We start from the raw sequence: 26,920 nt of genomic DNA, 5'->3' as shown, positions 1-26,920 counted from the left end.
GTTATTTGAGCAGCTCTCTCCAAGCCAACTGTAACAGTCAGTCATGCCCACCAGATCTATGTTTTATTACACTTAAAATTGGGAAGTCCTGGGGCGCTTGGGTGGCTCAGTCAGTTGGACATCTGACTTCGGCTCAGATCACGATCTCAAGGTCCGTGGGTTCGAGCCCCACATTTACTCTTTGCTGACGGCTCAGAGCCTGGAGCCCGTCTTCCTGTCTGTGTCTTTCTGCCTCTCTCCTGCCCATGCTCTCTCTCTCTCTCAAGAATAAATAAACATTAAAAACGTTTTTTTTAATTGGGAAATCTTCCTTTGAGGCTGACTTTGATCATTCTTGCTATAGGTAAAGTCCTTCTTCTCAGTGACCGTTGGGTTCCCTCCTCCCCTGAACCTGGCTATTCCTAACTTTGTATGTGGCTGCCAGAGCGGGCTGGGTAATCTTGGAACTTCTCCTCTAATCCCCAGTCCTCTGCTCTGTTTTCCCTCTGCCTCTGCTTCTCCAGATCTTACATCTATCAGAAACGATGGGTGAGACTGGATGCCGATCATCTGAGATACTTTGACAGTAACAAGGTGAGCCCCATGTGGTCCCTGACAGGACCCCTGCTCCAGCCTGGCCCTCAGCTAACCCTTGACACTAGGCTCAGGTGGAGTCCCTCCCCAGACCAGTCCTCACCAGAGCTCCAGTCTGACTCCTTGGCACTGTGTCTTCCTCACCCATTGGCCTGCTGTGGGCTGTGGTCAGGTCAGGGCTATCCCTCATCACCTGTGGGAGATGGGGCCGTAGCTCGCTTTTGTTTCAGCTAAGGTCAAGGGAACCAAGGAGGAGCTGGGCCTCTGGGTACCCCCCCACCCCCAGTACAGCTTCTGTCTCTTCCGCAGGACGCCTACTCTAAGCGCTTTATCTCTGTGGCCTGCATCTCCCGTGTGGCTGCCATCGGGGACCAGAAGTTTGAAGTGATTACAAACAACCGGACCTTTGCCTTCCGGGCAGAGAGTGATGGTGAGGGTGGGGCAGGGAGAACTTTGGCATCCCGGCCTGATAAGTGGGGGGAGGAGAACCAGGGCACATCTGCTCGCCCTCCACTAAACCCAGAAAAGAGTCTCTATGAGGTGGGAGAGAGGAGGGGCACTCTCTGACCGGCTCTGTGTTTTGAGACACCCACTCAGTCCTCAGAACTAGAGATTTCCATTTACAGGGGAAATAGGCTCCGATAGGCGAAGTGGCTTGCCCAGTGTAGGTGGCACAGCTGGGATTGGAGCCTGAGCTTGGCCAGGTCTGAGAACTCAGAGATAGTCAGAGATGGGTGGGGTGGTCAGGGTGGGCTTGCTGGTGGAGGTGGTGCCTGAGGAGCCGGGAATGGAGAACCCTTAGTGGGCTCCCTGCCAGGCTGAGCTCAGGCTTACTTTTTCCCCTTGGCCTGCAGCGGAGCGGAAGGAGTGGATGCAGGCCCTGCAGCAGGCGGTGGCTGAGCAGTATGCCCGGGCCCGGCTGTCTAGCATTTATCCTTTGGGTATTCGAGGCTCAGAGCCACCTGACCGTGCTGGCAGCCTGGAGCTACGTGGTTTCAAGAATAAACTGTATGTGGCCGTGGTTGGGGACAAAGTGCAGCTGTACAAGAATCTGGAGGTGCGAAGGAGTCAGCCAGATTGCTAAATCCCCAGCCTGCCCCCTACCCACCCTGGTCCCCCAGCCTGCCCCCTGCCCACCCTGGTCCCCCAGCCTGCCACCTGCCCACCTGATCCTTTAGCCAACCCTTTCGCTTTCCTCCTTCTCCTGACTGAGCTCAGCCGTGTCCTGGCCACCCTTCCTGCTCCTAGTCCTGACCCTGCTGTCCCCTGCCTGGTTCCTGAGCATTACCTTCCCATCACTGCTCTCCCTCCCTACTGCTACATGGCCTCGGAGCCTGGGTCCATTTACCCATTTCCAGATTCCTGAGCCTTCCTTTATCTCCTTGCAAGGTACTTTTCTAGTCCCTAAGGTTCTACCTCCCCTTCCTCTCTGTCCCTCCCTGGGCCTTTGAGTCCCACCCCCCAGGCCTTGCCCTCACCCCTTCCCACCTACCTGCCAGGAGTACCACCTGGGCATCGGCATCACCTTCATTGACATGAGCGTAGGCAACGTGAAGGAAGCAGACCGGCGCAGTTTCGACCTCACCACCCCCTACCGCATCTTCAGGTGAGCCTCCCTCCCCTTGCTCACCTGCATCATCACTCCCCATCAGTACTTTCTTCTTGCTTGTGTGAGAAGCTGCCCCTTCTTCTAGGATGGATTTCTCCTCTCCCTTCCCAGCCCTGACCACCCGCTTTGGTCTGTTACCTCCACTCACTAACCTGTTCTGATCCCTTCCTTCTAAGAAATCTCACTTTTACCCCACACCTCTCTGACCATCACTGCCTCCTCCCCCCTCACTGTCAGGGCGTCACCTGCCACCTCTGAGGCACTGTGCCATGCCCGAGTTCAAATCGTGTGTGTTAGCCTGGCTGCCATGCACAACAGAATGGCACAGACTGGGGGGCTTAAACAACAGAAGTTTATTTTCTCACAGTTCTGGAGGCTAGAAGTCCAAGGTCAAGGAGCCGTCAGGGTTAGTTTCTGGTGAGGCCCCTGCCTGGCTTGTAGAGGCCACCTCCTCACTGTGTCCTCGTGTGACTTCTCTGTGCGCATGTAGGAGAGTGCACTAGCTGGCATCCCGTCCTCTTTTTGTAAAGAAACCAATCTTATCAGGTTAGAGCCCCTCTCTTAAGACATTATTTAACCTTAATTACCTCCCTCAAGGCCCTATCTCCAGATGTAGTCACAGGGTGGTGGGGGGGACACAGTTCAGTCCATAACATTCTGGGTCCACCACTGGATCACTGTGTGACCTGGGCAAATTGCTTGACCTCTCTGTGCCTCAGTTTCTTCCTCTGTGAGTAAGACCATGGCAGTCTTTGTAAAGTCCTTCCCTGGCAAGGTATGCAGTAATTGCTGTCAACACTGGTGCCATCACACCTCCGTCATCATTTCTTTTGCCCTCAGCTCAGAGCTCTTTTCCCACAGGGCCTTTCTCCTGAGCTCCACCTGCATGTCCAACAGTTTGGTGGATTCCTCCTGGACTGCCTGTACCTCCCATGCCCCCATCTCCACCCACGGGGATGCCTGCCTCTCCTGCTCAGCCCTGGGCACGCCCGTCACCACCCCTGCCTTGCCCCCATCACTCTCTCACCTTTGTCTGGCACCTCTCCTCTGTTCCTCCCCATTTTGTCCCAGGCCTGGGGGCCTCTGGCAGTGGCTGTGGTCCTTCCTCACCCATTGGCTGACTGTCCATGACCGCCTGCAGGGCCTTTTCTTTTTGTTGAAAGCCAAGTTTTTTATTTGTTTATTTCTTGCATTTGAAGTTCTCTTTGATGACATCATTGGCCTGAGATTCTTTGCTGTCATCCTTAACTACCATGCAACTGTGACCAACCACCTTCCAGCGTTTTCCTTGGCTGTCAGTTTTACAGACGCCTGCCTGTTCACCTACTTTCTTGTTGTCATCAGCCTTAATTAGGTCGATTTGGGGTTCAGCACCAATGGCCTCCACCCTGCTGACACAGGTAGGCTGAGACAGTTGGACATAAGAACACAAAGACGGGCTTCATGCTTAGCTGAGGCAGCTCGCAGATTCCACGGGTCAGGCCTTCGTGGATGAGCGTGGGGTCAGCACCGCTTGTAAAGTGGCCCTGGAGCCTGTCACGTCTCTAACAGCAATACCTTTTTTGGCCACGGTGGTGGGTGATGGGGGGAGCCGAATCTTGAATGCACACATCTGTGGTGTGGTGGCAGCAGGGAAAGAAAGAACCAGAGGAAGACAGCTCGGTACCTCTCCTCCACCCCACGGAAACCCTCCACTGCCTCTCTGTTGTCCTCTGGGTGCATTTTGCCCTCTTCTACCTGGCACAGGCTTATCCCCGTATGTCTTCCAGCATCTTCTCTGCAAGTCTGCCCATCCTGTCTGCAGGTCCTGGAATGACTGTGTGCCTTCCTGCCCCTTTGCACATGCTCTTCCCTTTGTCTAGAACTCCTTTCCACCTCTTCTAGCTAAGCCCTTTCCATCTGTCAAGCCTTAGCGCAGGCATCATTTTTTTTCCCTGGCAGCCTTTTCGAGTCCCTGGGTGGGGCAGAGCCTACTCTGGGCTCCCCCACCTCCCATGTGTCTCTCGGGTTCATAGTGCCCTTGCCTTTGCCATGTCCACCTTCCCCACGGACCCAAGACACCTCCCTCTTCTGGTTATGAGTGCTCAATGCCTTGCTCCTCACCCCCACCTCATGCTGTGCCTCCTCATGCTGCCTGCAAATCTCTCTGAGCCCTGTCCCACCAGCCCCCACCCCCACTCCTGTGTCCCTAGCTTCTCGGCCGAATCGGAGCTAGAGAAGGAGCAGTGGCTGGAGGCCATGCAGGGAGCCATTGCCGAGGCCCTGTCTACCTCGGAGGTGGCCGAGCGCATCTGGGCCGTGACCCCCAACAGGTTCTGTGCCGACTGCGGGGCTGCCCAGCCTGACTGGGCCTCCATCAACCTCTGTGTCGTCATCTGCAAGCGCTGTGCAGGTGTGTGGGGCTGGGGCGCCAGGCTGAGGCACGACAGGGCTGGTGTGTTGGGATGGTAGGTGGCCTGTCTGGCGGGAGGGGCTGGAGCCAAGACAGCAGTCGGACCATTGCTGATGAAGTTGCGCCTGCATGCCGGGCCTCTCCCACTGTGATTAGCCCACAGTTCTGAGACTGTAAGGCAGGGATTCGACTGCTCACGCTACGGGTAAGGACACTGAGGCACAGAGAGGGAAAATGGCATGTTTAGGGTGGGTTGGCAAGTAAGTGTGCATTTGAGCCCAGGCCTGTTGGGGTCCAGCTCCCTGTCACATCAGAGGAGTGGAAAGAAGTGAGACAGGAGGGGCTGGCAGGGTTGCATGCAGTGGGAGGAGGCTGTTTCATCCAGAGGCAATGGGAGGCTGGAATAGGAGGGAAATGGGTCAGATTTATGCCTCAGACTCTGGCTGCTGGGTGGACTCTGAGTTGGAGAGGTGAGACTGGAGACCAGCGGGGAGGCTGTTAATGGATCCATCAGAGAGAGAAACAGGCCAAGGCCTGGTCTGCGGAAGCGCTGGAGCACTCAAGGGATGTGCAGGATCTGTGGTGTTAAAGTCCCAGGGACAGATCAGGTGAGGAGGGTGAGAAGGAAAGAGGCTGGAGCCCAAGATTCATTCATCTATTCAACTGGCACTTACTGGGGGCCATGAGGTGTTGGGGACTTGGCCCCCATGGGAGTTGACGATGCCCAGGTGGCAGCTTTGGGCAGCTTGAGATGGGGATCCGGGGCAGGGGGGACAGTTCAGAGGAAGGCGCTGAGCCCAGTGAGAAACCCTGAAGCCTGTGGGACACCTAGGACAAAGGTCCAGGAGGCCTTAGGCTGTGAGGTCTGGGTGCAGGAAAGAAACGACTCAATTTGGAAAGGTGTCAGTCACGGAGGGGTGTGGGTGACTGGAGTGGATGAGGTGCTCCATGAGAGGTTGTAGAGGGCGCGGGGCTGAAGCCAGAACAAGGCAGTGCTAGGTACTCTCATTGTGCCCCTGCCTCCTCCCTACCCCGGGGGTCCTTTGTGGGACCTGGAGCTGAGCAAGGCTGCATTCCCCCCAGCCCGCCCTCTCATTCCACAGACAGTTACTAAGTGCTCACTTTGTGCTAGACTTTATTCTAGGCACAGAGACTAGACCCTAAAGCTGACAGTCAAGTTTCTTGCTCTCAGGCAGCTTACATTCTAGTGGGGAGAGGCCGAAAATACATATATGAATCACTACAAATATCAGGTCATAAAGTGCTAGGCAGAGAATGTGTTTGCCAGGAGGCTCTCTCTGAAGAGATGACATGTCAACTGAGATCTGAATGTGAGGAGGGAGCCAACCCTGGGGAGGTGAGGGAAGAGAGTCCAGGCTGAAAGAACTGTGGGTGCAAAGGCCCTGAGGCAAGAATGAGTTTGATTGTTTAGAAGAGGGAAGAGCAAGTGAGCGAATGGCCTAGGGGGATAGAGGTTGGGGAAAATTCCGAAATGAGGTTGGAGAAGCAGGTAAGGAATTCATATTTAATTCTGGGGAGCCTTTGGAGGGTCTAAAGTGGGGATATGCATTTTAAAGAGATCACCACCTGGATGGCTCAGTTGGTATGTGATTCTTGATCTGGGAGTGTGGGGGGAGGGGGATGGGAGGGTCATGAGTTCAAGCCTCATGTTGGGCATAGAGCTTACTTTAAAAAAAAAAAAGAAGATCAAAAACATTACTCTGGCTGGGCTGTGCAGAGAGTAGCCTGTGGGGGGTGGGGGTCCCTGCTGCAGCAGCCCAGGTGACTTTACAGGGCCCTGTTCTATGGTGCCAGGAGCAGGGGTATGTGTGGCTGGTTTCCAGAGTGGTGTGGGAGTGACCTCTCCCGTCTGCCCTGGACGGGCTCTATGTGGAGGCAAGGATGGGGGGAAGGTGAGTGCTTATCTGAAGGAGAGGGCCCCAAAGACCCATAACCCCGAATCTGGCCCTCTGTCTACAGGGGAGCACCGTGGCCTAGGCGCTGGGGTCTCCAAGGTGCGGAGCCTGAAGATGGACAGGAAGGTGTGGACGGAAACACTCATTGAGGTGGGGAGGCCTTTTTTGCCACCTGTGTTTGGGGTCAGCTCCACTTAGCTACTGCTTGGATCTCCCAAGCCTTCTCCCCCATCTCACAGACCCCCGCACCCTGGAGCTAGAAGAGGCCTTTGATCATCTAGTGGGTGGGGATTTTGGAAAAGTTGGTTTTTGGCAGAGTCAGCAAACTGGCCAGTGAGCTAAGAATGTTTTTACAGTTTTAAAGGGTTGTTAAAAAAAAAGAAAGAAAGAAAGGAATATACAACAGAAAGTGTCCTGCAGAGCCTAAAATGTTTGCTTCATCTATGCTCATATGCCAGTGGGTGCGAGTATGTACGTTTGGGGGGCATGCTTATATGTGCATACGTGCCCGCGTACATGGGGTTCCCAGGTACTGATATATGTGGTAGTCACAGAGGAGCACCTGCAACAGGAGGCCAACCGCATGGGCCTTCCTGACAGCCCCAGCCAAGCTGCAGACCCCAGAGCACTTGGGGTGTCACATCTCCTGTGAGTTGGGGTTAGAATCCCCAGGTTACACATGAGGACTTTGAGGCCCAGGGAGAGAAAGTGACTTGCCCAAAGTCACGGAGTCAGTCAGTGGTGATGGAGCCTGTTTCTGCGTTGCTCTCTTCTGTGACCCAGCACCTCACACAGGACCCAACAAAGAGGCAGGGTGGGGGCCCAGCAAATGGCTGTGGAATGAATGATCAGCAGGATGAAAGGATTAATAGACTAGTCCCCTGGACTCTTGCATCCCCCAGCATTAGCCCCTGCTCCTCCTCCCCTGAGACCAGAGAGGAATGTCAAGGACAGGAGGGGTTTCCAAAATCCCTCCCCACTCCATTGGCTATCAGGCTAGCCACTGCCCCCGACCCATGACCTTTGCCCAAGCTGTGATAGCCTCAGAAATACAGAGTTCCAGACGTGGGACTGGGTGGGGGAAGTAGTAAGGACCCCAGCCAGGCACTAGACTTGCATCGACCTGGCAGACTGTCTGCCTCTTGTCCTGTCGTTGAGCTGAGGGGCTGGGCTTGGGCTCACAGCCACCAGTAGGCCAGGCTGCCCCTCAGCTTCCCTGATCCGAAAGTGGGTAGGTGGCCTGGCTCTCCCAGACCTTGCCTGACAACTCAAAGATTTTATCACACACAGGCCTCTGGACATAGGCTGCCCCGCTAACCTCCTGCCCCCACCCACAGCTCTTCTTACAGCTGGGCAATGGCCCTGGGAACCACTTCTGGGCAGCCAATGTGCCCCCCAGTGAGGCTCTGCAGCCCAGCAGCAGCCCCAGTGCTCGGCGGCGCCACCTGGAGGCCAAATACCGTGAGGGCAAGTACCGCCGCTACCACCCACTCTTTGGCAACCAGGAGGAACTGGACAAGGTCAGGGCACCGAGCCTCTGGGGCTCCTTGAGACCACCCACTTTCTGCCTGCTCCCCTCATTGCTCCCTGTGTCTCAGCTCATCTTTTTTATCAGCTCAGAGTGATAAGCTGGTATATGGGGAAACAGGCCTGGAGGGCGGGAAGGCCCTGCCTAAGCCATAGGGAGAGTTGGAGCAAAGCAAGGAGGAAGAGTCAGGCCTGACCCTTGGGCCAAGGCCACATCCCCAGCATCTGTCTGCCTCCCGCCCCTCTTGATTCTTTTGTCTTCCGAACCGTCCTGCTCCTTGTGAATCCTGCCAAAAGGAGTGAACTTGATGGGGATGCTATTTCCTGTCAGGCTCATGAAAAACAGCTGGCTGCTCTGACCCACCCCCATCCACACCCCAGTCGAGATGAGGCCCCACATGGGCCCTAGGCCCTGACAGGCTGGGAGCCAAGCCCTGGGCCCTGGTCTGGCTCAGCCTGAGTGGGAGGTAGCCTGCTCCGAGGCAGGGGGATGCCACTTGTGACCTCTGATTGGCCTGCAGCCCCTCATCCAAGCAGCCCCACCCAGGCAGGCTCAGTCCAGCTAGAAGCCCAGTGGGAGCCAGACCACCTCCCAGGAACCCAGGCGTCCAGCCCCCAGCCCAGCCCAGTCTAGCCCGCCAGCTAGGAGGGGCAGCAACTCCCATTGGTTGGGAGGGCTGGGCAGGCAGTGAGGAATTCAAATGTGGGAGGAATTAGCTACAAAGCACCCCCCCCCCTCTGCCCTTCCACAAGTCAGAGGGAGCTTGAGATCCTCTAGAGAACAGGCTTGGTGGCTGACTGGATCCCAGGGGCTGCCAGCAGGGGTGAGCCCTGGGCTGCTGGGATCCCCAGACCTTGTGGGGCAGCCCCTACCCATCCTCCTCACCCCTTGGCCTTTCTCTTCCTCCCCCTCTCCTCTTCCTTCCTGCCTCTTTTCTCTTTCAACCTGAGGATGGGCCCCCAGACTTTGGTGACTCCTTCCGCTTCCTTCCTCTTCCCCCATACCCCCTCTCCCACTAGCCCCCCACTCTGACTTAGGCTGACCCTACCCTCCCTCTTCTCCCCTCCTCCCAGGCTCTGTGTGCTGCAGTCACTACCACAGACCTGGCTGAGACCCAAGCTCTCCTGGGCTGTGGGGCTGGGGTCAACTGCTTCTCAGGGGACCCCGAGGCTCCCACGCCCCTGGCTCTGGCCGAGCAGGCGGGGCAGGCACTACAGATGGAATTCCTTCGGAACAACCGGACCACGGGTGAGTGGCTGTTGGGACTGCCCACCTCGGGAGATGGACAGCCTGCCACCACAGCCTGGCCGTTTGGAAGGGGTGCTAGATAGGGGGGTCGCCAAAAGCGGTGTATCGCCCCGTGAAGTTAGATGTGCATAGATAGCACCTGGGCTGCAATGGCAGCTCCCTGCGGGGCCCTACAACAGTGTGTGATTTGGGGTATGTTTGGGTTTGCATGTCAGTGTACGGTTGTGCATCTGGCTTCCCCTTTGTAGGTTTGTCCCTTTGTGTCTGTCTCTGCATCTCTTTCTAGATTTGTGGGTCCCTCCTAGACCTGCAGCAGGGCCTTCTGTGTGCCAGTGTCTGTGCATCTCTGAGCTGCTGCAGATCTGTTGTTTCCTCACACCTGGGGGTGTCGAGGGCTTCGGGGTTCGTGTGTGTGCAGAGTATCTGAGTTGCTATGTGGGGGTTGCATTTCTCTGTGTGCGAGTGACCCACAATGGCAGCCCTGTCTGTGCTTTGTCTGGGTGGGGCTCTGTCACAGACTGGGGTTGGGGCCCATTTACCTATCACTCTCTGGGTGGGTGAAGAGGGGACGGTGGGGGTGAGCACTGCTGGTCGCGGCCCAGGGCTGGCCTCTGGGGCCATATCCCAGGACCGAGGGTGGAGCCCAGCGGCCAGAGCTCGGCTCAGGGCCACGGTGGGTGGGGTGTGCCGGGCTGGAGCAAGCCCAGGTGTCCAGGGAGGCCCAGGAGACCACCCAGCTGGCTTGGGCTTTGGGACCGCTGGGAGCAGGGCTGGAGCTAGGCTGCTTCCTTAGGCTTGCAGTGTCTGAGACCAGCCTCCTTCTGGGGATTGTTAGTGATTTTGCCAAGACCCCTCATTTCACTGTGCTAGCCCTGTGCCTCAACAGAGAGTGGGCTGGACTGGGGACTTGGAACTAGGGTGGAATTTGCACAAGTGGGAGAGGTGGAGAATGACTTCGGCAAAGCCCCGGATGTGGCACTGAGGGCCTGAGGGTGATAGTCAGAGGACTGGTGACTTGAATGTAAGCTCGGGTGCTCAACCCAGGCGAGGGTGAAGGGAGGGACGCAGGGATGGCGAGCACGAGTAGCCATTCCTCACCATACACTCCTCTCAACACCTTCCCTTAAAGAGGTGCCTCGTCTGGATTCAGCGAAGCCCCTGGAAAAGCACTACTCGGTTGTCTTGCCGACTGTGAGTCACAGTGGCTTCCTCTACAAGACCGCCTCTGCCGGCAAGCTGCTGCAGGACCGCCGTGCTCGGGAAGGTGGGTGCTTGGCCAGACTCCGTTCTTGCCATGGCACTCTGGCATCGTGGCAGGGCCAGAGAAGCCAGGGCTGGCTGCGCTGGTGGACCCAGGAGGGTGCCAAGTATACTTGGGCAGAGTCACCCTAGAGGGCTTCCAGGCTGTAGTCTCTAGTACATAGTAGATGCTTACTAAATGGGCCAGTCCGAGTGGGAGTGGGGCATGGCACTGCAGAGCAAGTCTGCTAAACAAGCTTTGATTGAGCACCACCTGGGTGCTAGGCCTCTGGTATTTGGAGCCAGACAGAGCGAAGCTCAGAGCTCTGTTCCTTTATCAAGTGTGCCTTCCATTTGCTCCCCAGCTCTGAGTACAGTGTGCAGTCCTTCCCATATCCCACAAGGACCTGCAAGTCAGCCCTCCCTGTGACTTTTGACCCCTCTTCTCTCACTCGCTCTGCTCCAGCTTTACAGCCTCCTTGCTGTTTCCCAAACATGTATATTCACTTCCATCAGGGCCTTTCCATTGGCTCTGCCCCCTGCCCCAAATGATTTGCCCCAGATATCTGTATGATCAGTCCCTCACTTCAGTCAGGCCTCTATTTATTTTATTTTATTTTTAATTTTTTATTAAAAATTTTTAAAAATGTTTTTTATTTATTTTTGAGAGACAGAGAGAGACAGCGCGAGCAGGGGAGGGTCGGAGAGAGGGAGACACGGAATCTGAAGCAGGCTCCAGGCTCTGAGCTAGCTGTCAGCACAGAGCCCGACGCAGAGCTCAAACCCACAAACCGTGAGATCATGACCTGAGCCAAAGCCGGACGCCCAACTGACTGAGGCACCCAGTGCCCCTTAATGTTTTATTTTTGAGAGAGAGCTAGTGATAGTGGAAGGGGCAGAGAGAGGGAGACAGAAGTTCCAAAGTAGGGACTGCACATTGACAGCAGTGAGCCCGATGAGGGGCTAGAACTTGCCAACCATGAGATCATGACCTGAGCCAAAGTCAGACATTTACCTGACTAAGCCACCCAGATGCCCCGAGTTGGGTCTCTATTTAAATGTTAACTCCTTAGAGAGGAGCCAGGGTGGCTCAGTCAGCTAAGCATCCATCTTGGGCTCAAGTCATGGTCTCGCGGTTCATGAGTTTGAGCCCCATATTGGGCTCTCTGCTGTCAGCGTGGAGCCCACTTAGGATCCTCTGTTTGCCTCTCTCTCTGCCCCTCCTCTGCACTCCCACACACCGTCTCTTTCTCCCGACCCCCTCAAATAAATAAACATTTAAAAAGATGTTACTTTTTAAAGACTTCATCCTGGGTCACCTGGATGGCTCAGTCGGTTAAGCATGTGACTTTGACTTCAGCTCAGGTCACGATCTCACCGTTTGTGAGTTTGAGCCCAGCGACAGGCTCTGTGCTGACAGCTCAGAGCCTGGAGCCTGCTTTGGATTCTGTGTCTCCCTCTCTCTCTGCCCCTCCCTCACTTGCCCTCTGTCTCTCAAAAATAAATAAATGTAAAAAATTAAAAAAAAAAGACTTCATCCAAAACCATTTTATCCAAATTAGCATGCCCTATTGACTTTTACCCTAACTTCATGCCGCTTATCTGACATTAATTTGTCCGTGTATAGATGTATCTATTGATTCTCTGGCCGCACTGGAATGTAAGCTCCTCTCTGCCACCACTGTAGCCCCAGCACCTAGCACAGCTCTGAGCACAGTGGACACTTGGCAGATCTCACAGGATGAAGAGTGACTGAGACAGGGCTCCTGCTCCTGGAGGGGCCCAGCCTGGGGGGCTGGCTCTGGGACACTGCCCTCAGAGGGCAGACGGCATATCCTCGCATATAGGACAAGAGACAGTGTCTGCTGTGGGAACATTATTGAGACCATTGCTCTTGGCACCCGTCCATGATACCCAAAGGGATTTCTTTGGAACTCTGTGCTGTTCATCACCTCACTGCCCCCTGGGGCCCTGCCCCTAGTCTACCGCCTTCTGCCTGATAATGTCATTTTTGTAACTGCTAGAGTTATCCTTTTGGCCCTGGGTGCCAGGAAGCTCTGAACAAATGTGAAGCTCAGTTGAAGTAGATAAGCCTGCATGGGCTTGACATTCTGTTCTTTCTCCTGCCTTTCCTGGTCCAAATCCCCATTTCTGTTCCTTTAAGGGATCTTGTCAGTTCCCTCAGTGCTGTTATAGGAAGAAACATAGAGCAATGTGTGTCACTGCCAGAGAAGGGTGGGAACATGGGGTGGGCATGGAAACTTCCTATGACATATGATCTGTTCTTAAAGGATGGAGGGAACAAGGTGAGCAAGAGTGGGGAGGCGAAGTATATGCCCAGGAGTGGTTGGAGAGGTGGGTAGGGGCAGACCCAGCAGGGCCTTGAATGCCAGTGCAAGTTATATAGAATAAGGGGGCATGGCAAAGTTTTAGGCATGGGAAGGATGGAGTCTGGTTTTACCTAGATCACTTTTGACTCTTGGAAGAAACGAGTCTAGGAGCCAATGAAGTCATTGCAGTGATCCAGGGGAGAGGTGAGGGCTGGGCTGGGGTGGCAGGCCACTGGAAGGAGGATGGAATTGGGGGAAGCTTGTGAGTTGGAATGAAGAGGACATGAGTCAGGTGGGAATGGGGGCCCAAAGAGGATACAGAGGTGGTTTTCAGGGGAGGGCAGGGGCTCCCTCATGGCTCCCCTGCCCAACTTCTTCCCAGAGTTCAGCCGACGCTGGTGTGTCCTTAGCGACGGGGTCCTGAGCTACTATGAGAATGAGCGAGCAGTGACCCCCAATGGTGAGATTCGGGCCAGTGAGATTGTGTGCTTGGCAGTGCTCCCTCCTGACACCCATGGGTGAGTATCGCTGGGGCAGAATCACAGACTCTTATTGCTGTAAGGTCCAAGCCCCTATTGAGGAGACAGGGAAACAGGCCCAGAGAGGGGCAGAACCTTCCCAGGGTCACACAGCAAACTAGGGCCCTACAAGGGGTGAGCCAGGTCTCCTGAGGTCCCAGTTTGGGACTTTACTGGAGGCAAGGCTAGGCAGGGTGGATCACGGCTGGGTTGAGCGGGCCTGAATTCTGACCTGTGTATCTACAGCTTTGAGCACACCTTTGAGGTGTACACGGAGGGAGAGCGGCTGTACCTGTTTGGTCTGGAGAGTGCAGAGCTGGCTCGTGAGTGGGTCAAGTGCATTGCTAAGGTGGGCCTGAGTTAGTGGGCAGGTGTGGGAAGTCTGACGGGGGCTAGGGTGGGACCTCCTGGCTGATCCCATACACCCAATCTCCTCTGCCTTATGAATGGAGGGAGCAGACCTAGGGCAGGCCTCCTGGACCACAGGCCTGATATAATCTACAGCCCCCTAGCGGGGAGGTGAAGAGAGACCTGTCTCCATTACGTGGAAGAAGGGCTGTGAGCCTGGCACTCCATAGGTGCTCAGTACATATTTAATAATGAATAACAGCCATCTTACAATGGATAGTGCTGACGCCAGGGAGAGTGAGCATCTTGTTCAGGAGCAAAGAGGCCAGGGAGGCTGCAGAGCTCTGTCCTGGGGACAGAGCCAGGTTGCCTTCTGGGGTCCCATGACTCTTATTTACATGATCATTGATTAGTCATCTGTGAGCCTCCTGATAGTTAGTCCTCTGAGCTCTGGGGCCCCAGATGAACCAGTCTTGGTCTTGGCTCTTCAAGAGTTCCTTGCTGGGGGAGACAGCTGGGGAGACAGCTGAGATAGAAAGAATACTGTGGTCAGTGCTCCAATAGAGGACAGAAAAGGGGCATCCCTGAAGGCATCTTGGAATGTTCTCCTGAGGTGGGCACTTATGAGTGTGTATGAAGTGGGGCATGATACCTGAGTTCATTTACTGTGCTAGGTTCTGCTCTGGGGAAGAGAGGAAGCAGCAAGGTGGGAAATGGGAATATGCCTATAAGCCCAAGAGCCCAGAGCAGGGGGTGGAGGTGGGGAGGGGGTGGAGGTAGGAATTCCTGTTGGCGGATGGATGTGGTCTCTTTGGCGACGTCCCCTTCTTCTGGCCTCCCCACCAGGCATTCATACCTCCCCTGGCTGAAGATCTGCTGGCCCGGGATTTTGAGCGGCTTGGGCGCCTACCCTACAAAGCTGGCCTGAGCCTACAGCGGGCCCAGGAGGGCTGGTTCTCCCTCACTGGCTCCGAGCTCCGTGCTGTCTTCCCAGAGGGGCCCTGTGAGGAGCCACTACAACTTCGGAAACTGCAGGAGCTTTGTGCGTGGACCTAGACCTGGGCCCCCAACTTCCGGGCACCCTATCCTGGGCTCCCAGGCCCCCAGCCATTCCCTGGAAGTCTGAACTCCACGTTGGCCTGGCCAGAAGGAGCCAGCCTGCCCTCCTATGTCCTCTCCTGCCCTTGGGGTATATCTCAGCAACTCCATGTATTGTTGGGTGGGTCCCAGGGATGTATGTGCCCAGAGAGCCTCAGGAGGGAGTTGGTTAGGGACCATAAACAGGGCCTAACCTTGACCGGCCCCTCCACAGCTGTCCAGGGGGAGAGCGAGAACCAGGTGCTGGTGCTGGTGGAGCGAAGGAGGTGAGCCCTGGCCTCTCTGAGGGGCTTTGAGAAGCCTGCCGCAGTCTGACAGGCTTGGGAGGGGTAGGGCAGGGGTAGGCTCCCAAGTGACTGGCTATTCCCCCACCCAGGACGCTGTACATCCAGGGGGAGCGGCGGCTGGATTTCACAAGCTGGCTGGGGGCCATCCAGAAAGCAGCGGCCAGCTCCGGGGATACGTTGTCAGAGCAGCAGCTCGGAGACTCAGATATCCCAGTGATTGTTTACCGCTGTATAGACTACATCACGCAATGTGGTAAGCCCCGCCCCTGGAACGCAGGCTCCGCCCAGGGAGACTGACCTCTTGCTCGTGCCCCCCACCCCCCACCCCCAGCCAAACCCCGCCTTCCCAGGAACCCTCTGACCTCAGCTGCGAGGCCCCGCCCCCAGCTCAGAACCACCCCTCTCCAGGCCTGACTTCCGAGGGCATCTACCGCAAGTGTGGGCAGACGTCAAAGACTCAGCGGGTGCTGGAGAGTCTGCGGCAGGACGCTCGGTCCGTGCGCCTCAAGGAGGGCGAGCAGCATGTGGACGATGTCTCCTCAGCACTCAAGCGCTTCCTGCGAGACCTGCCTGATGGGCTCTTCACTCGCGCCCAGCGCCTGGCCTGGCTGGAGGCCTCAGGTGGGCCCTGTAGTCCTTGTCCAGCCTGAGGCCCAGGCTAGTGCTGCTGACTTGTCCACTCCTGTTTCAGGATTCCCTCCCCTCCCCTTCCATCCATGCGCTTGGAGGAGGCATGCCCCAGGGGATAAGCTCTGGTCCCCTTTCTCCCTCTGCTTTTCCTTCTGTTGTCACTCTATACAGAACCAGGAAGCGCTGTCACCTAGGATGAGTGACAGAGCAGCCAGAGGTGTGGGACAGGGGAGGTGGTTATAGCGGGCTTCCTGACCTGATCTGTCTCCCCCGACCCAGAGATTGAGGACGAGGAGGAGAAGGTCTCCAGGTACCAAGAGCTCCTGGCACGTCTGCCTCCAGTCAACCGAGCCACAGTGAAGGCCCTTATCAGCCACCTGTACTGGTAAGGAACATTATTGTGTGGCTGTGGGGGGAGGGGGTGGAAAAGATTCTTCTACTCCATCCTGGCTGACTACCCTCCCTACAAGAACCAGGTAGGCCTGAGAACTGAATGTGGACTTTTGATGTGCCCTGATCTTGGACCCTTTGTCTCCCAATTTACTTCTTGTAGGGTGGGAGAATAGAGGACGTTTCAGCTAGGACGCGGGGGGACCTTGGCCAGATCTCCCAGCTTCCCAGCTCTGTTCCTCCCCAGGACCTAAGACAGGGCCAGAAAGACTATTCCCACTTCCCCTTCACTGGCGGTTCACTCTGACCAGGACCTTCCCTGGCCTCCCTCCAGGAGCCAGTTGTGGACCTGCCTGGAATAGGGAAGGTGAAGTGGGGAAGTTCTGGGCTGGACTTCTCACTCAAGGCTTCTGTCTTCCCCTGTCCAGCGTCCAGTGCTTCTCAGACACAAACCAGATGAACACACACAACCTGGCCATTGTGTTCGGACCCACGCTCTTCCAGACAGATGGGCAGGACTACAAGGCTGGCCGTGTAGTAGAAGACCTCATCGGCCACTACGTGGCGGTGTTTAGCGTACGTCCCTCGCCAGTGGGCAGTGGAGGGCAGGGATGGGCCTCTTGGGTGGCAGTGCTTATCTGTCCCTGTGTCTTTTCGCCTCCCAGGTGGATGAGGAAGAGCTGAGGAAGCAGCGGGAGGAGATCACTGCCATTGTGAAGATGCGTGTGGCTGGCACTGCCAGTGGGACCCAGGTGAGAGACAGGGCCTGGCGTAGGGTGCTCAGGATAGCTGCCTGCAGTCACTCCTCAGGCCTCTAGCTGAGCCCTGTCTTCTCATAGCATGCCGGTGACTTCATCTGCACAGTATACCTGGAGGAGAAGAAGGCGGAAACTGAACAGCACATCAAGGTGGGAGCTAGAGACCTAGAAACCAAAGGACCAGAGAAGTCAGGCTAGGTCTGGCACAGGTTCAGGTGACCAGGAGAGCAGGGCTTCCATCCCAAGGGGAGCCCTGATTTGGAACCTGTGTCTGGCTAGTGCCAGGGCCTGTCTCTTTCCCTTCTCCCCACACAGTGGTCATTGAAACCACTTAGAGACACCCTCCTAGCATCCCAGGACCAGAAGGGTGGGCTCAGTCCCTGAATCACAGCAAGGTTGTGGGAGAGAAAGGGTGGGGACAGGGTAGACTGACCGCTTCCTCCTTGGCCACTACAGATCCCAGCATCCATGACAGCTGAGGAGCTCACCCTGGAGATCCTGGATCGCAGGAATGTGGGCATCAGAGAGAGGGACTACTGGACCTGCTTTGAGGTCAATGAGAGGGAAGAGGCAGGTAGGTGGCCACCAGGATTTGTGCAAGGTGTGGTGTAGCCTGCACTTGTCTAGGCTGCAGCCCCAGTCTGTCCTCCCATATTCCACAGTGTGGCGACAGTGCTAGTCACAGGAGTCTTGGCTAATAGATGCTGCTTTCACACTGTCATCTCCATGATGGTGGTGGCGGTGTGCTGGCGGGGTTGAGGTGATGGCTATAATGCTATAATGTGGCTGATGGAAAGGAGGTTGATGTCAACTATGACAGTGCTTTCTCAGGGTGGTGAGGCTGAATTTGATAATGGGATTGGTGGTGAAGGGGGCAGTAGGTGGTGATGGCCATGCAAGAGGGGTCGGGCCAGGTGTGTGGGGGGGTGTTTGTAAGGGTGGTTGTGATGGTGTTGTGAGGGAGCCTTGGTGGTGAAGAGGGTGATAAAGGCATTGTAGGATGAAGGGTAGTCTTAATGGCAGTGGATGGTGAGGGTGTATCTGTTCAATTGTTTTACTGTTATTTGTTGAGTGTTGAACACACAGTCCCTCCCCTTCATGGGGGTTCATATGGTATGGAATAGACATTAATCCCATGGCCACGGCAATAAACATACAACTAACGCTGTTGATAACTGCTTTGAGTGGCCACTAGAGCTTATGAGAGGGTCTCTGGCTACCGAGTCCCTTCACTAGGAGGTGAAGAATAGAAATTACTTGGTGAAAGGGAAAAAAGTGTCTCCAGGCATTGGGAGCAGCACAGGCGGAGGCCCTGTGGTGGCCATGGACATCACCCTTTTGAGGAACTAGAGACAAGGGCATTGAGGGGGCTGTGTCACGGAGTGGGACTGAAAACAGAGGCCGAGGCAGCCACAGGGCCTGACGACAGCACAGGGCCATCAAAGGGTTAGGTTGCTGCTTGCTGCTGGGTGTGGAGAGGTGAGGAGGGGAATGAGAGCACACGCAGGAGACCACTTGGAAGGCCACAGTATTAGTCCAAGGAGAAATGGTAACGTGGGCCAGCGTGGCAACAATGACAGACAGAAGTAAAGAGATTTGACGTCTGGATGAAAGAGGGGGAGGAAGCTGTGTTTCTGGCTTGAATGGCTTGGGAGGTGGTGTTTTCCCTGAGGAGGACACAGGAAAGATCACTGGCTTAGTTTGGAGCAGCTTTGGTCCCAGCCAGCTGTGTCAGACCTGCAGCTCAGGTGTGGAAAGGGTAGTCGTGACGGTGGCATGTTGTGGCGCGAGTTGGTGGTGGGAGTGGTGCCCGTGGAAATGTAGGTGATGTGTGGGTGTGCCAGCACTCAGTCCCTCCGTAACAGCAGGTGTGATCCCTCCCCAGAGCGCCCCCTGCACTTTGCGGAGAAGGTGCTGCCCATCCTGCACGGGCTGGGCATGGACAGCTACCTGGTGGTGAAGAAGCACCAGTCCATGGAGGCCATGCTGCTGTACCTGGGTAGGTGGCGTACCTGGGTGGGTGGTGCCTGCCTCACTGGGCAGGCCTGTGGGTCCCTCCGTATGGAGTCCCCGGGCAGAAGCAGCTGGGGAAGAGGGTGCCACGTGGGCAGGCCTCTTTGGTGGCTGGGGGCAGGCTGGGGCAGTTTCCTTCATCCTAGGATGCTCCCCTGGGTGTCTGTATCCATGGGCAGGGGCCTGGTGCAGCCCGTGCCCACTCCAGTCTTCCCCCAGCCAGCCATGTGGGCGACACCAAGCATGGCATGATGAAGTTCCGGGAGGACCGCAGCCTCCTGGGCCTGGGCCTGCCCTCAGGTGGCTTTCACGATCGATACTTCATCCTCAATAGCAGCTGCCTGCGGCTTTACAAGGAGATCCGGGTAAGTGACCCCAGGGGGTTCTGCCCTGCAATGAGCATCTGCACCCAGGTGTCCTCACACACCCATTTACAAATATTCACCAGTGTCTGCTGGCAGGAGCATCCCCATCGCGGGCTCCTGGGGTGGCACGGTGTGGAACAGACCTGTAGACTCTCAGGAACCGTCTGCTGTGGGTCGCCACTCCTCCATGCCCTGTAGCCCCACTAGGCTCTATTACACAGATGCCATTGCATCAGGCTCATGCTGTCTCACTCGTGCCTGTGCCTTGTCACGGCACCCACAAGGACATGCTACGTGGTGACAGCCCCCACTCATGGCCCATGCACATCTTGTCACTTCACCGGTTGTACCTCCTCCATGCCCACTCTGTCCACATGCCAGGTGGCCTCCCAGATCTTGGCACCCTGCCCCCAACCTCTTCTGCACAAACCTGCCACATCCCACCATGCACCACACACACTGTCCTGGCTCTGGACCTGGACTTCCTTCTTCCATAACCCTGATCCTCTATCAAACAGAGCCAGAGGCCGTGGAGCGGGGCCCCTGAGACCGTGAGTAGCTGTGGGCCGACTGCTAGCTGCCTTACACCACCTGGGGGCCAAGTGAGCCTGGTGGGAGCCTGGGGACACAGCCAGAGCTCCTCGCTACCTTCAGGCATGGTTCCCTGCCCCCTTGCCAATCAGCACTGGCTCCTACCCTTGGGCTTGTGTCCTAAGCTCCTGTCCTTCACCCCCAACCCTGCCCCAGAGTCCTTTCCCCAAGAAGGTAGAGCCCCCATCAGTGTGATGCTTTATAGTTTTCCCAAGGACTCGGTGTGGAGGCTGTGGAGCCAGTATCAGGCCCCTCAGTTTGAATTAGAGCTCTGATACTCATCTGCCACCCCTGGATAGTTTCATGACTATCAGAGTGCTCATACTACTGCCCTGATCCTAAAGTGCCAGGGCGGGACTAAATAGGCTTGTGGTATATTCCCGTCTGTGGTAGGAGGTCCCACTCAGCCTCCCTGGCTGGTTGCCAACCCTTACATGCACACCTCTGGGAGAGGGGAGCTTAGCCACTTGTCCCTTGGGACTGCCCTATCCCTAGAAGGATAGTTCTGCTGGGAGAAGGCCCTTGCTCAAGTTCGGCTGAGAATCTGCCACCTGTGATACCCCTTTGGGTCCCAGCCATGCCTCAGGGGCCACATAGCATAGATGCCCTATAGTAACAGGCAGCAGAAATGTATTTCCAAGTCCAGGGGTCTAGCCTGATCTCCCACAGCTGTCCCCACCAGTGATTCCAGCCCTTCCTGTCCTTTGCCTCTCCTGAGGACACTGGACAGGTCTAGCTGTTGTGGAGCAGAGCGGATAGACCAGGATCCTTACCTCCTTCTCTTTGCACATTATACCTCTACTAATGCAGCCTGGGCTCCTACAGACCCGTGTAGGCAAAGCCTCCCCTTCTCTCTTTTGCCTCCCTCTATGATTCCCTACTTCTGGGCCTGTTCACCCCTCCTCAGTCTCCCTTGTTCTGGGATGTTATTTCCCTGATGCCCTCCTTCTGGTGGTACTTGGCCGCTTGGGGCAGAGCAAGACCAGTGTGGGCAGAGAGGAAGAAGGGGGACTGAGGCACCTGGAAAGTATGGAGGGGAGATGGCACAAGAACTAGAAAAAGAAGAAAGATCTAATAGTTATTGAGCCAGGTTTGGTGCCCAGCCCTTCGTGTACTGGGACATGTCATCTCACTAGTGTCCTGTGGAGGAGGGGTGTTATCCCCATTTCACAGGTGAGAAAATGGGCTTCGAGTGACTGGCCTAAGGCGATCTTGAGGGAGGAGCAGCAGAGCTCAAGCTCTTTATTCCTTGAAGTACAGGAATGAGGGACTCAGCAGCTGGGCTGATCAGTGCTGCTCTCCAAATGGCAGCCACACCTCTGCCCTGACAGAAGCCCCAGGAGGGTTGGTTTGGTCATGAGGCGTTGGTAATTCTGGTATTTGCTATTTTATGGAGGAACAGAACAGAATATTTGAAATTGGGACAACACCCAGCAATTCGGGATATGCAAACACCCAAGCCTTGTCCTGGGCATCTTCCATTGTTAAAGACCTTGAAGCACCTGAGAAAGGCACATTCTAGAACAGTCTTGGCTCCAGCAGAGGTTTTTGAGCATCAAGAGTTGAATTTTATTCTTTTCCAGTGACCTCATACCTCAGCGACGCTGGAAACATGAGCTCTTTGATTAGAAATGGAGTCCTGTGTTGTCTGACGTACCCCTCACCCCCAGACCTCCCCCTCAACCTTCCTGTCTCAGCCACACTCCGGTCACACACATGCCACACACACCAGAGCCTGAGGAAGTGGAGGCCTGAGGATTGTTTTTTTGAATTTTCAGGGAGCCACAGCCTGGTTTGAATTCCTTGATTCCCACAATTCTCTCCACGCCCTGACTGGAACCGTTGTTCCTGTCACACCCACGAGTCTGTTCCTCACACTGTCAACTCCTCTACCCCTTGCTTCTAGTTCTCCTTCCCTGGCGCCCACAGCTCAACTTCTTCCAAGCCCTCAGCCTGCTTTCCATTGCCTCAGCCTGCTGCCTTCCATACTTGCAACCTGGCTTTCCCCACGCCCTTTCTTCTCTCATGCCCAGAGCCTGCTGCGTTCGTGTCCGCAGCCTAATTTCTTTTGCCACCTCTGTCTCAAGCCTTTCCATCTCTACCACCTGATTCCTTCCACCCTGCAGTCTGACTTCTTCAGCACTCTCAGCCTTGCTTCTTCCCTACTTGCATGGAGGTTTCTTTCTTGTATTTGCCCATGCCTTGTTTGCTCTATATCCACTGCTTGGTTTCCGACCCCACTGCCTGATTTCCTCCCTGTCCATGGCCTAGTTTCTTCCAGGCCACCTTGGGCACTCTATCCTCAGGGTGGAAGGTCCCTAGGAAGCCCTCTTAAACCACATCTCCTGTGACAGCACCCTAGTCTCCACTAATCTAGGCAGACCATTCTTTTGCAGCCTCACAAGGAATCCACCTGTCCCCGAAGCTTTCCATCTCCCTAGCCATCCCTTAGTGTCCCCTCTTTTTGTTCCTGCTGAGGAGCCATGCCTGGGGGTGGCTAGGAGCAATGGTGGGAATGGGGTGGAGGTGGCTCAAACTTTGACCCCCAGTTTTGGTTGTAAGTGATTCCCCCTCCCCTACCATCCACCCTGGTGCCTTTATTGGTGCTGGGGTGCCTGGTGGGGGCAGGGCTTCGAGCAGGTGGCTCCCAGAGCAGAAAGAAGTCTCGTTAGCTTGACTTCCAATTCGCCTCTACCTTGGGGGTCATTGCTCCCATACCTCTGCCTCGGAGCCAGCCTGTTCCTTCCAACCCGCAGACCCATATGCAGAGGTGGGGGCCAGAGGTGAGCATGTCAGTGATCTGGTCCTCCTCCCCAGTATATGGGTCTCTCGCTTCCTCACCTAGACCACTGGAAAGTTCTTCCTTTGGTCTACCAAACAGCAGTTCTGCTTCAGCTTGAGTCATTAGCCTTCCCCTCATGGAACCAGAGAGCTAGTAATTGCTGACCTCACGAGTCTTCTGTTCACACGGTCAACCCTGGAGCCTCCGTGGGGTGGAGAGGGGTGAGGAATCTATAACTGGAGACAAACAGACCCAAGCCGCCAACCGAGGCTCTCCGATCATACCCGCTCGTTCAGTTTAGTGCCAGAAGGCGATGTGCAGATTCTCCCTCCATAGACCATCTGATTCAGCCGATGCTACCAGCCAGTTCTACCAGCCGGTTCTCCAGGGTGCAGGGCAGCAGGAAGGGGCTGGGAGTCACTCTCTGGTCATCCTGCTGGAACGGCTGCTTCGGGGACTGAGGGTTGACTGTCTGATGCTGGGGGGCGTAGTTGGGCTGGATCGTGAACAGGAACGGCTTTGTCAGGAGGTTCTCTGTGCTGGGATGCAAAGGGGGGTGGGGAGAGGGAGGAGGGAGGTACCCACTCACCCCAATTCCTACTGTGACTGACTAAAGTGCTGTCCCTCTGCCCTCCCCCACCCCAGAGTCACCGGCCTGAGAAGGAGTGGCCCGTCAGGAGTCTCAAAGTCTATCTGGGAGTGAAGAAGAAACTCCGGCCACCTACCTGGTGAGCTGGGGCTGAGGCCTGTGAGAGCTCAGGACAGATTGGGGGTGCGGGGGTAGGGGTGAGGCACAGTGTGGGGCTTTGAGACAGAGGTTGGTATCATGGTTCTGAAGGTGTGGTCTCCCAGACCAGCAGCCTCAGCGTTACCTGGAAATATGTTAGCAGCCCACATTCTTTTAAAGAAAATTTCTTTAATGTTTATTTATTTTGAGGGAGAGACAGAGCATGAGCAGGGGGAGGGGCAGAGAGAAAGAATCCAAAGCAGGCTCCAGGCTCTGGAGCTGTCAGCACAAAGCCTGATCCAGGGCTTGAACTCACAAACCACAAGATCATGACCTGAGTGGAAGTCAGACCCTTAACTGACTGAGCCACCCAGGCGCCCAAGGAGCCTACATTCTCAGTCCCACCCCAGACCTGCTGAGTCATGGATCCTAAGGGGTGGGGCCAGCAGTCTGTGTGGTAACAAGCCATCTAGAGGACTCTGATGCTTGCTCATGTTTGAGAACCACTGGCCTGGATTGAGATCCTGTCACTGACTACCTCTGGGACCTTCCTGTGCCTTACTTCCCACGTGTGTAGAGTGTGGAAAATAATGGTGCACCTGTTTCACAGGGTGGTTGTGGTTCGCTTTTAAGTGGAAAACTGATGCATAGCCAGTGTTCTTATTATTAATTACAGCCACCAGACTTGGTTTTTTGACTCTCTCTTCTCACCCGCTAGCTGTGCCTGGATGTCTCTCAGAGACTAGGACAGGCCTGGCGTGGGGTGGCGTGGAGTAGCGTGGGGTGGCGTGGGGTGGTGTGGGCATAGGGAGCCTGTGGCCTGGGAGGCAGGTGTGAGCTGTGAGAGGAAGAGACAGTGGCCCGGATGTGCTGTGCTTGCAAGAAGGCCCAGAATGTGTGCCGCCCTCCGCCCCAACCCCCCCTCCCCAACCCACCCACCGCTGGCTCCGGCCCAGGCTTCTGGGCTCCGTCCTGGGCCCCTGGGCTGGGAGGCCTCTGTGGGCTGGCAAGTGACTCCCTCTGCCCCTCCTCTGCAGCTGGGGCTTCACGGTGGTACACGAGACGGAAAAACATGAGAAGCAGCAGTGGTGAGTGAGGGCCCTGTCCTGAGACCCTGGGCTGAGGAGAGATGGTTGCACGTCCCCTTTGGTTGGGTCCCTTCACCGTCCGTATCTGTGCCCTGCCTGGAGTCCTGGGCAGGCTGCTCAGCCTTTGCAGTGTCCAGATCTGTGCCCTGCCCCGCAGGTACCTCTGCTGTGAGACACAGATGGAGCTCCGGGAGTGGTTTGCCACCTTTCTCTTTGTGCAGGTACCCGCTCAGGGTGGGGCCCCGGGGGAGGCTTCCATATGGAGAATGGGTATGTTTGCTTCTTCACTATATAGGCCACCAGTTGCATCAAGGTGATTTTGAGTTGCTTTTAATTCGTTTGTTCGTTCACTCAGCAAACCCTCCCTAGAGTCCACTTTGGTCCAGCCCCAAGCCAGGCATGCTAGAGACAGAGTGCAGACCCCTGCCCTCAGGCACTCCCCATGTGGAAAGGAAAACAGACCTTGAAGTAGCCTGTTAAATAGCCCAATGTGGTCAGCATATGGAGATAGAGAAAGCCCGGGGACCCTACCTGCTGGAGGTGGAATGGGGAGGTAAGGTAGCAGGGAGGGGATGTCACAGGAGCTGAGTCTGAGGGTGAGAAGCTTTCACCAAGCAAAGAGGGCGGGGGGGCTTCTATTTACAAGGAACAGCTTAGGCAAAAGTGTGGCAACAGAACCACAGATTGCCCAGTAGGGTGTAAAGAGAGGCCAGGAGAACCAAAAGTTGACACTGGAAAGAGATTCAGGAGCCAGATCTGAAAGAGCCTTGAAGGCCATGCCAAGGGAGCTGAACTTGACCTAGTCAACAGTTTTAAGGGAGAGTTTTAAGGAAGAAAGTGGTGTGCAAGTTTGTGTCTGAGAGGGCTCATTCTGGATGTGGTGTGCAGGGGAGGCCAGGCTGAAGGAGTGAGGTGGCTGCATCGGCGGGCCAGGTGGGAACAGGCTAGGAAGGGCTTGGAGCCAGAGCAGCGCTGGAGTGAGGGGCTGGGGGTGGGGGTTGGATTTAAGCCATAGATTTTAAGCGAGAGCTCAGAATTGTTTAGGGAAAAGGGAGACAGAACTGTGCCAGGGCTGTAGGCTGAGTCCTTTTAGCTCCGAGCTTCCTGGTAGTCAAGCCTAAAAGGAAACAGGCAGATTCTGTCGTTTTCTTGATTCCTGGTGAAAGGAAGCACACACATGCTCCTCTAGCACTGTTTTCTTGGTGCTGCGTTCTTGAAGCAGTTTGTGGGCCTGGAGGTGGGAGCTGTTGAGTAACATAACTGCCTGGGTGCTGCCAGGGATAGTCATGGTCTCCTAACAGCTGCTTCTCATATCGCCTGGGATCAAAGCTGACAGGGTCACCTCAGATCATAGCTGGAGGCGTTTCTGGGAAGGGAGGGTGGGTCCGGAGCTGAGCGTCTGGGCGAACTGACTGCCCTCCTCTCCCCCTGCTCCCCAGCACGGCGGCCTGGTGTGGCCCTCGGAGCCCTCCCGTGTATCCCGGGCAGTGCCTGAGGTCCGGCTGGGCAGTGTTTCGTTGATCCCTCTGCGCGGCAGTGAGAACGAAATGCGAAGGAGCGTGGCCGCCTTCACCGCGGACCCCCTTTCTGTGAGTAGCATTTCATCCCCGTGGGCAGAGGGCTGGACCTGGCTGCTGCCGGCCTTCCACCTGACTCACCTGACTGCCCTCTGGCCTCCTCCCTCCGACCTCCTAGCCATCCTGACGGGCTCTTTTGGTTCATGTAGCTCACAGGAGCCCCCTCTCTGCCTGGCCCTGGGGACTCCGGCTGACCGAGCACTCCCCGGCCAGCACTACAGAACAGCTACAGAAGCTTCAGCAGGGCCGCCGGCCCCTGCGCACCTGCACAAGGTGCTGATGGAATCTGGGCTTCTGTGCCTTCCCACAGCTCCTCCGCAACGTCTGAGTGCAGAAGCCAGCCCCTGGCTCTGAGACTGTCGCCGTGAAGCCTTCCTGTTCAGACACCCTCGTGCCCTGCGTGCCTGCTGTGAACCAGCAGGGGGTGCATGAGGAAGCTGTACCCCACATCCGGACTGCAGCTTGGGGTTCCCTGGCCAGGAAGTGGGGGGCAGCAGGGTCTGCCTGAGGAGGAACCTCTTGTCTGCTGTCTGGGTGCTCAGCATACTGGCTGGCCTCCCCTCTCCAGGGTCACCCACCCTGAGTCTGAGGGGTTGGAGAGATGGGATGGGCATCAATCAGAAACTCTGGAGGAACACCATCCTTGCAGAGGCTCAAAGCCCTGGGTCCCCGCTGGAAGGGAGCCCACCCTCTTGTCACAAACCCCAGAACAGCCAGAAGTGGATGCTCTAAGGGAACACTCAGCTGGGATGGGGAGGGAGCTCTTGGGTAAGTTTCTCTGTAGCCTAGAGCTGGGCCTGGGGGACTTTAGGAGCTCCCTCTGGTCTAGGCTGACTGGGAGGGCCCAGGCTGCCTGGTGCCCCTTCCCCACTTTGGGGGCCTTTTGATAATATAAATATATCTGTATATTTTA

General features: G+C 56.0%; 1 protein-coding gene across 11 annotated transcripts in view; it reads left to right on the top strand.

The window, feature by feature from the left end:
• ARAP1 (ArfGAP with RhoGAP domain, ankyrin repeat and PH domain 1) overlaps positions 1-26,920 on the top strand; it is a 65,760-nt gene extending 38,840 nt beyond the window's left edge. For 8 of the 11 annotated variants that reach the window (XM_029915203.1, XM_029915200.1, XM_029915202.1 and 5 more), the window contains 28 exons: positions 504-573; positions 883-1,003; positions 1,428-1,630; positions 2,073-2,179; positions 4,375-4,574; positions 6,555-6,640; positions 7,828-8,010; positions 9,092-9,266; positions 10,396-10,530; positions 13,218-13,353; positions 13,600-13,702; positions 14,548-14,743; positions 15,014-15,065; positions 15,176-15,339; positions 15,495-15,707; positions 15,996-16,101; positions 16,535-16,682; positions 16,772-16,858; positions 16,946-17,014; positions 17,321-17,438; positions 18,750-18,863; positions 19,097-19,242; positions 19,761-19,793; positions 23,261-23,343; positions 24,380-24,430; positions 24,588-24,651; positions 25,870-26,019; positions 26,157-26,920. In XM_029915203.1, the coding sequence (XP_029771063.1) occupies positions 504-573; positions 883-1,003; positions 1,428-1,630; positions 2,073-2,179; positions 4,375-4,574; positions 6,555-6,640; positions 7,828-8,010; positions 9,092-9,266; positions 10,396-10,530; positions 13,218-13,353; positions 13,600-13,702; positions 14,548-14,743; positions 15,014-15,065; positions 15,176-15,339; positions 15,495-15,707; positions 15,996-16,101; positions 16,535-16,682; positions 16,772-16,858; positions 16,946-17,014; positions 17,321-17,438; positions 18,750-18,863; positions 19,097-19,242; positions 19,761-19,793; positions 23,261-23,343; positions 24,380-24,430; positions 24,588-24,651; positions 25,870-26,019; positions 26,157-26,201 (3,358 nt within the window). In that variant the 3' untranslated portion in view covers positions 26,202-26,920. The remainder of the gene's footprint in view (positions 1-503; positions 574-882; positions 1,004-1,427; positions 1,631-2,072; positions 2,180-4,374; positions 4,575-6,554; positions 6,641-7,827; positions 8,011-9,091; positions 9,267-10,395; positions 10,531-13,217; positions 13,354-13,599; positions 13,703-14,547; positions 14,744-15,013; positions 15,066-15,175; positions 15,340-15,494; positions 15,708-15,995; positions 16,102-16,534; positions 16,683-16,771; positions 16,859-16,945; positions 17,015-17,320; positions 17,439-18,749; positions 18,864-19,096; positions 19,243-19,760; positions 19,794-23,260; positions 23,344-24,379; positions 24,431-24,587; positions 24,652-25,869; positions 26,020-26,156) is intronic. The other 3 variants (XM_029915205.1, XM_029915207.1, XM_029915206.1) reach the window with 3 other exon arrangements.

Source organism: Suricata suricatta, chromosome 11 (genome assembly GCF_006229205.1).
Source record: "Suricata suricatta isolate VVHF042 chromosome 11, meerkat_22Aug2017_6uvM2_HiC, whole genome shotgun sequence".
In the NCBI taxonomy this organism is placed as follows: Eukaryota; Metazoa; Chordata; class Mammalia; order Carnivora; family Herpestidae; genus Suricata; species Suricata suricatta.
Note: the sequence above shows the minus strand (reverse complement) of the source record. Positions and strands in the feature narration are given on the sequence as shown.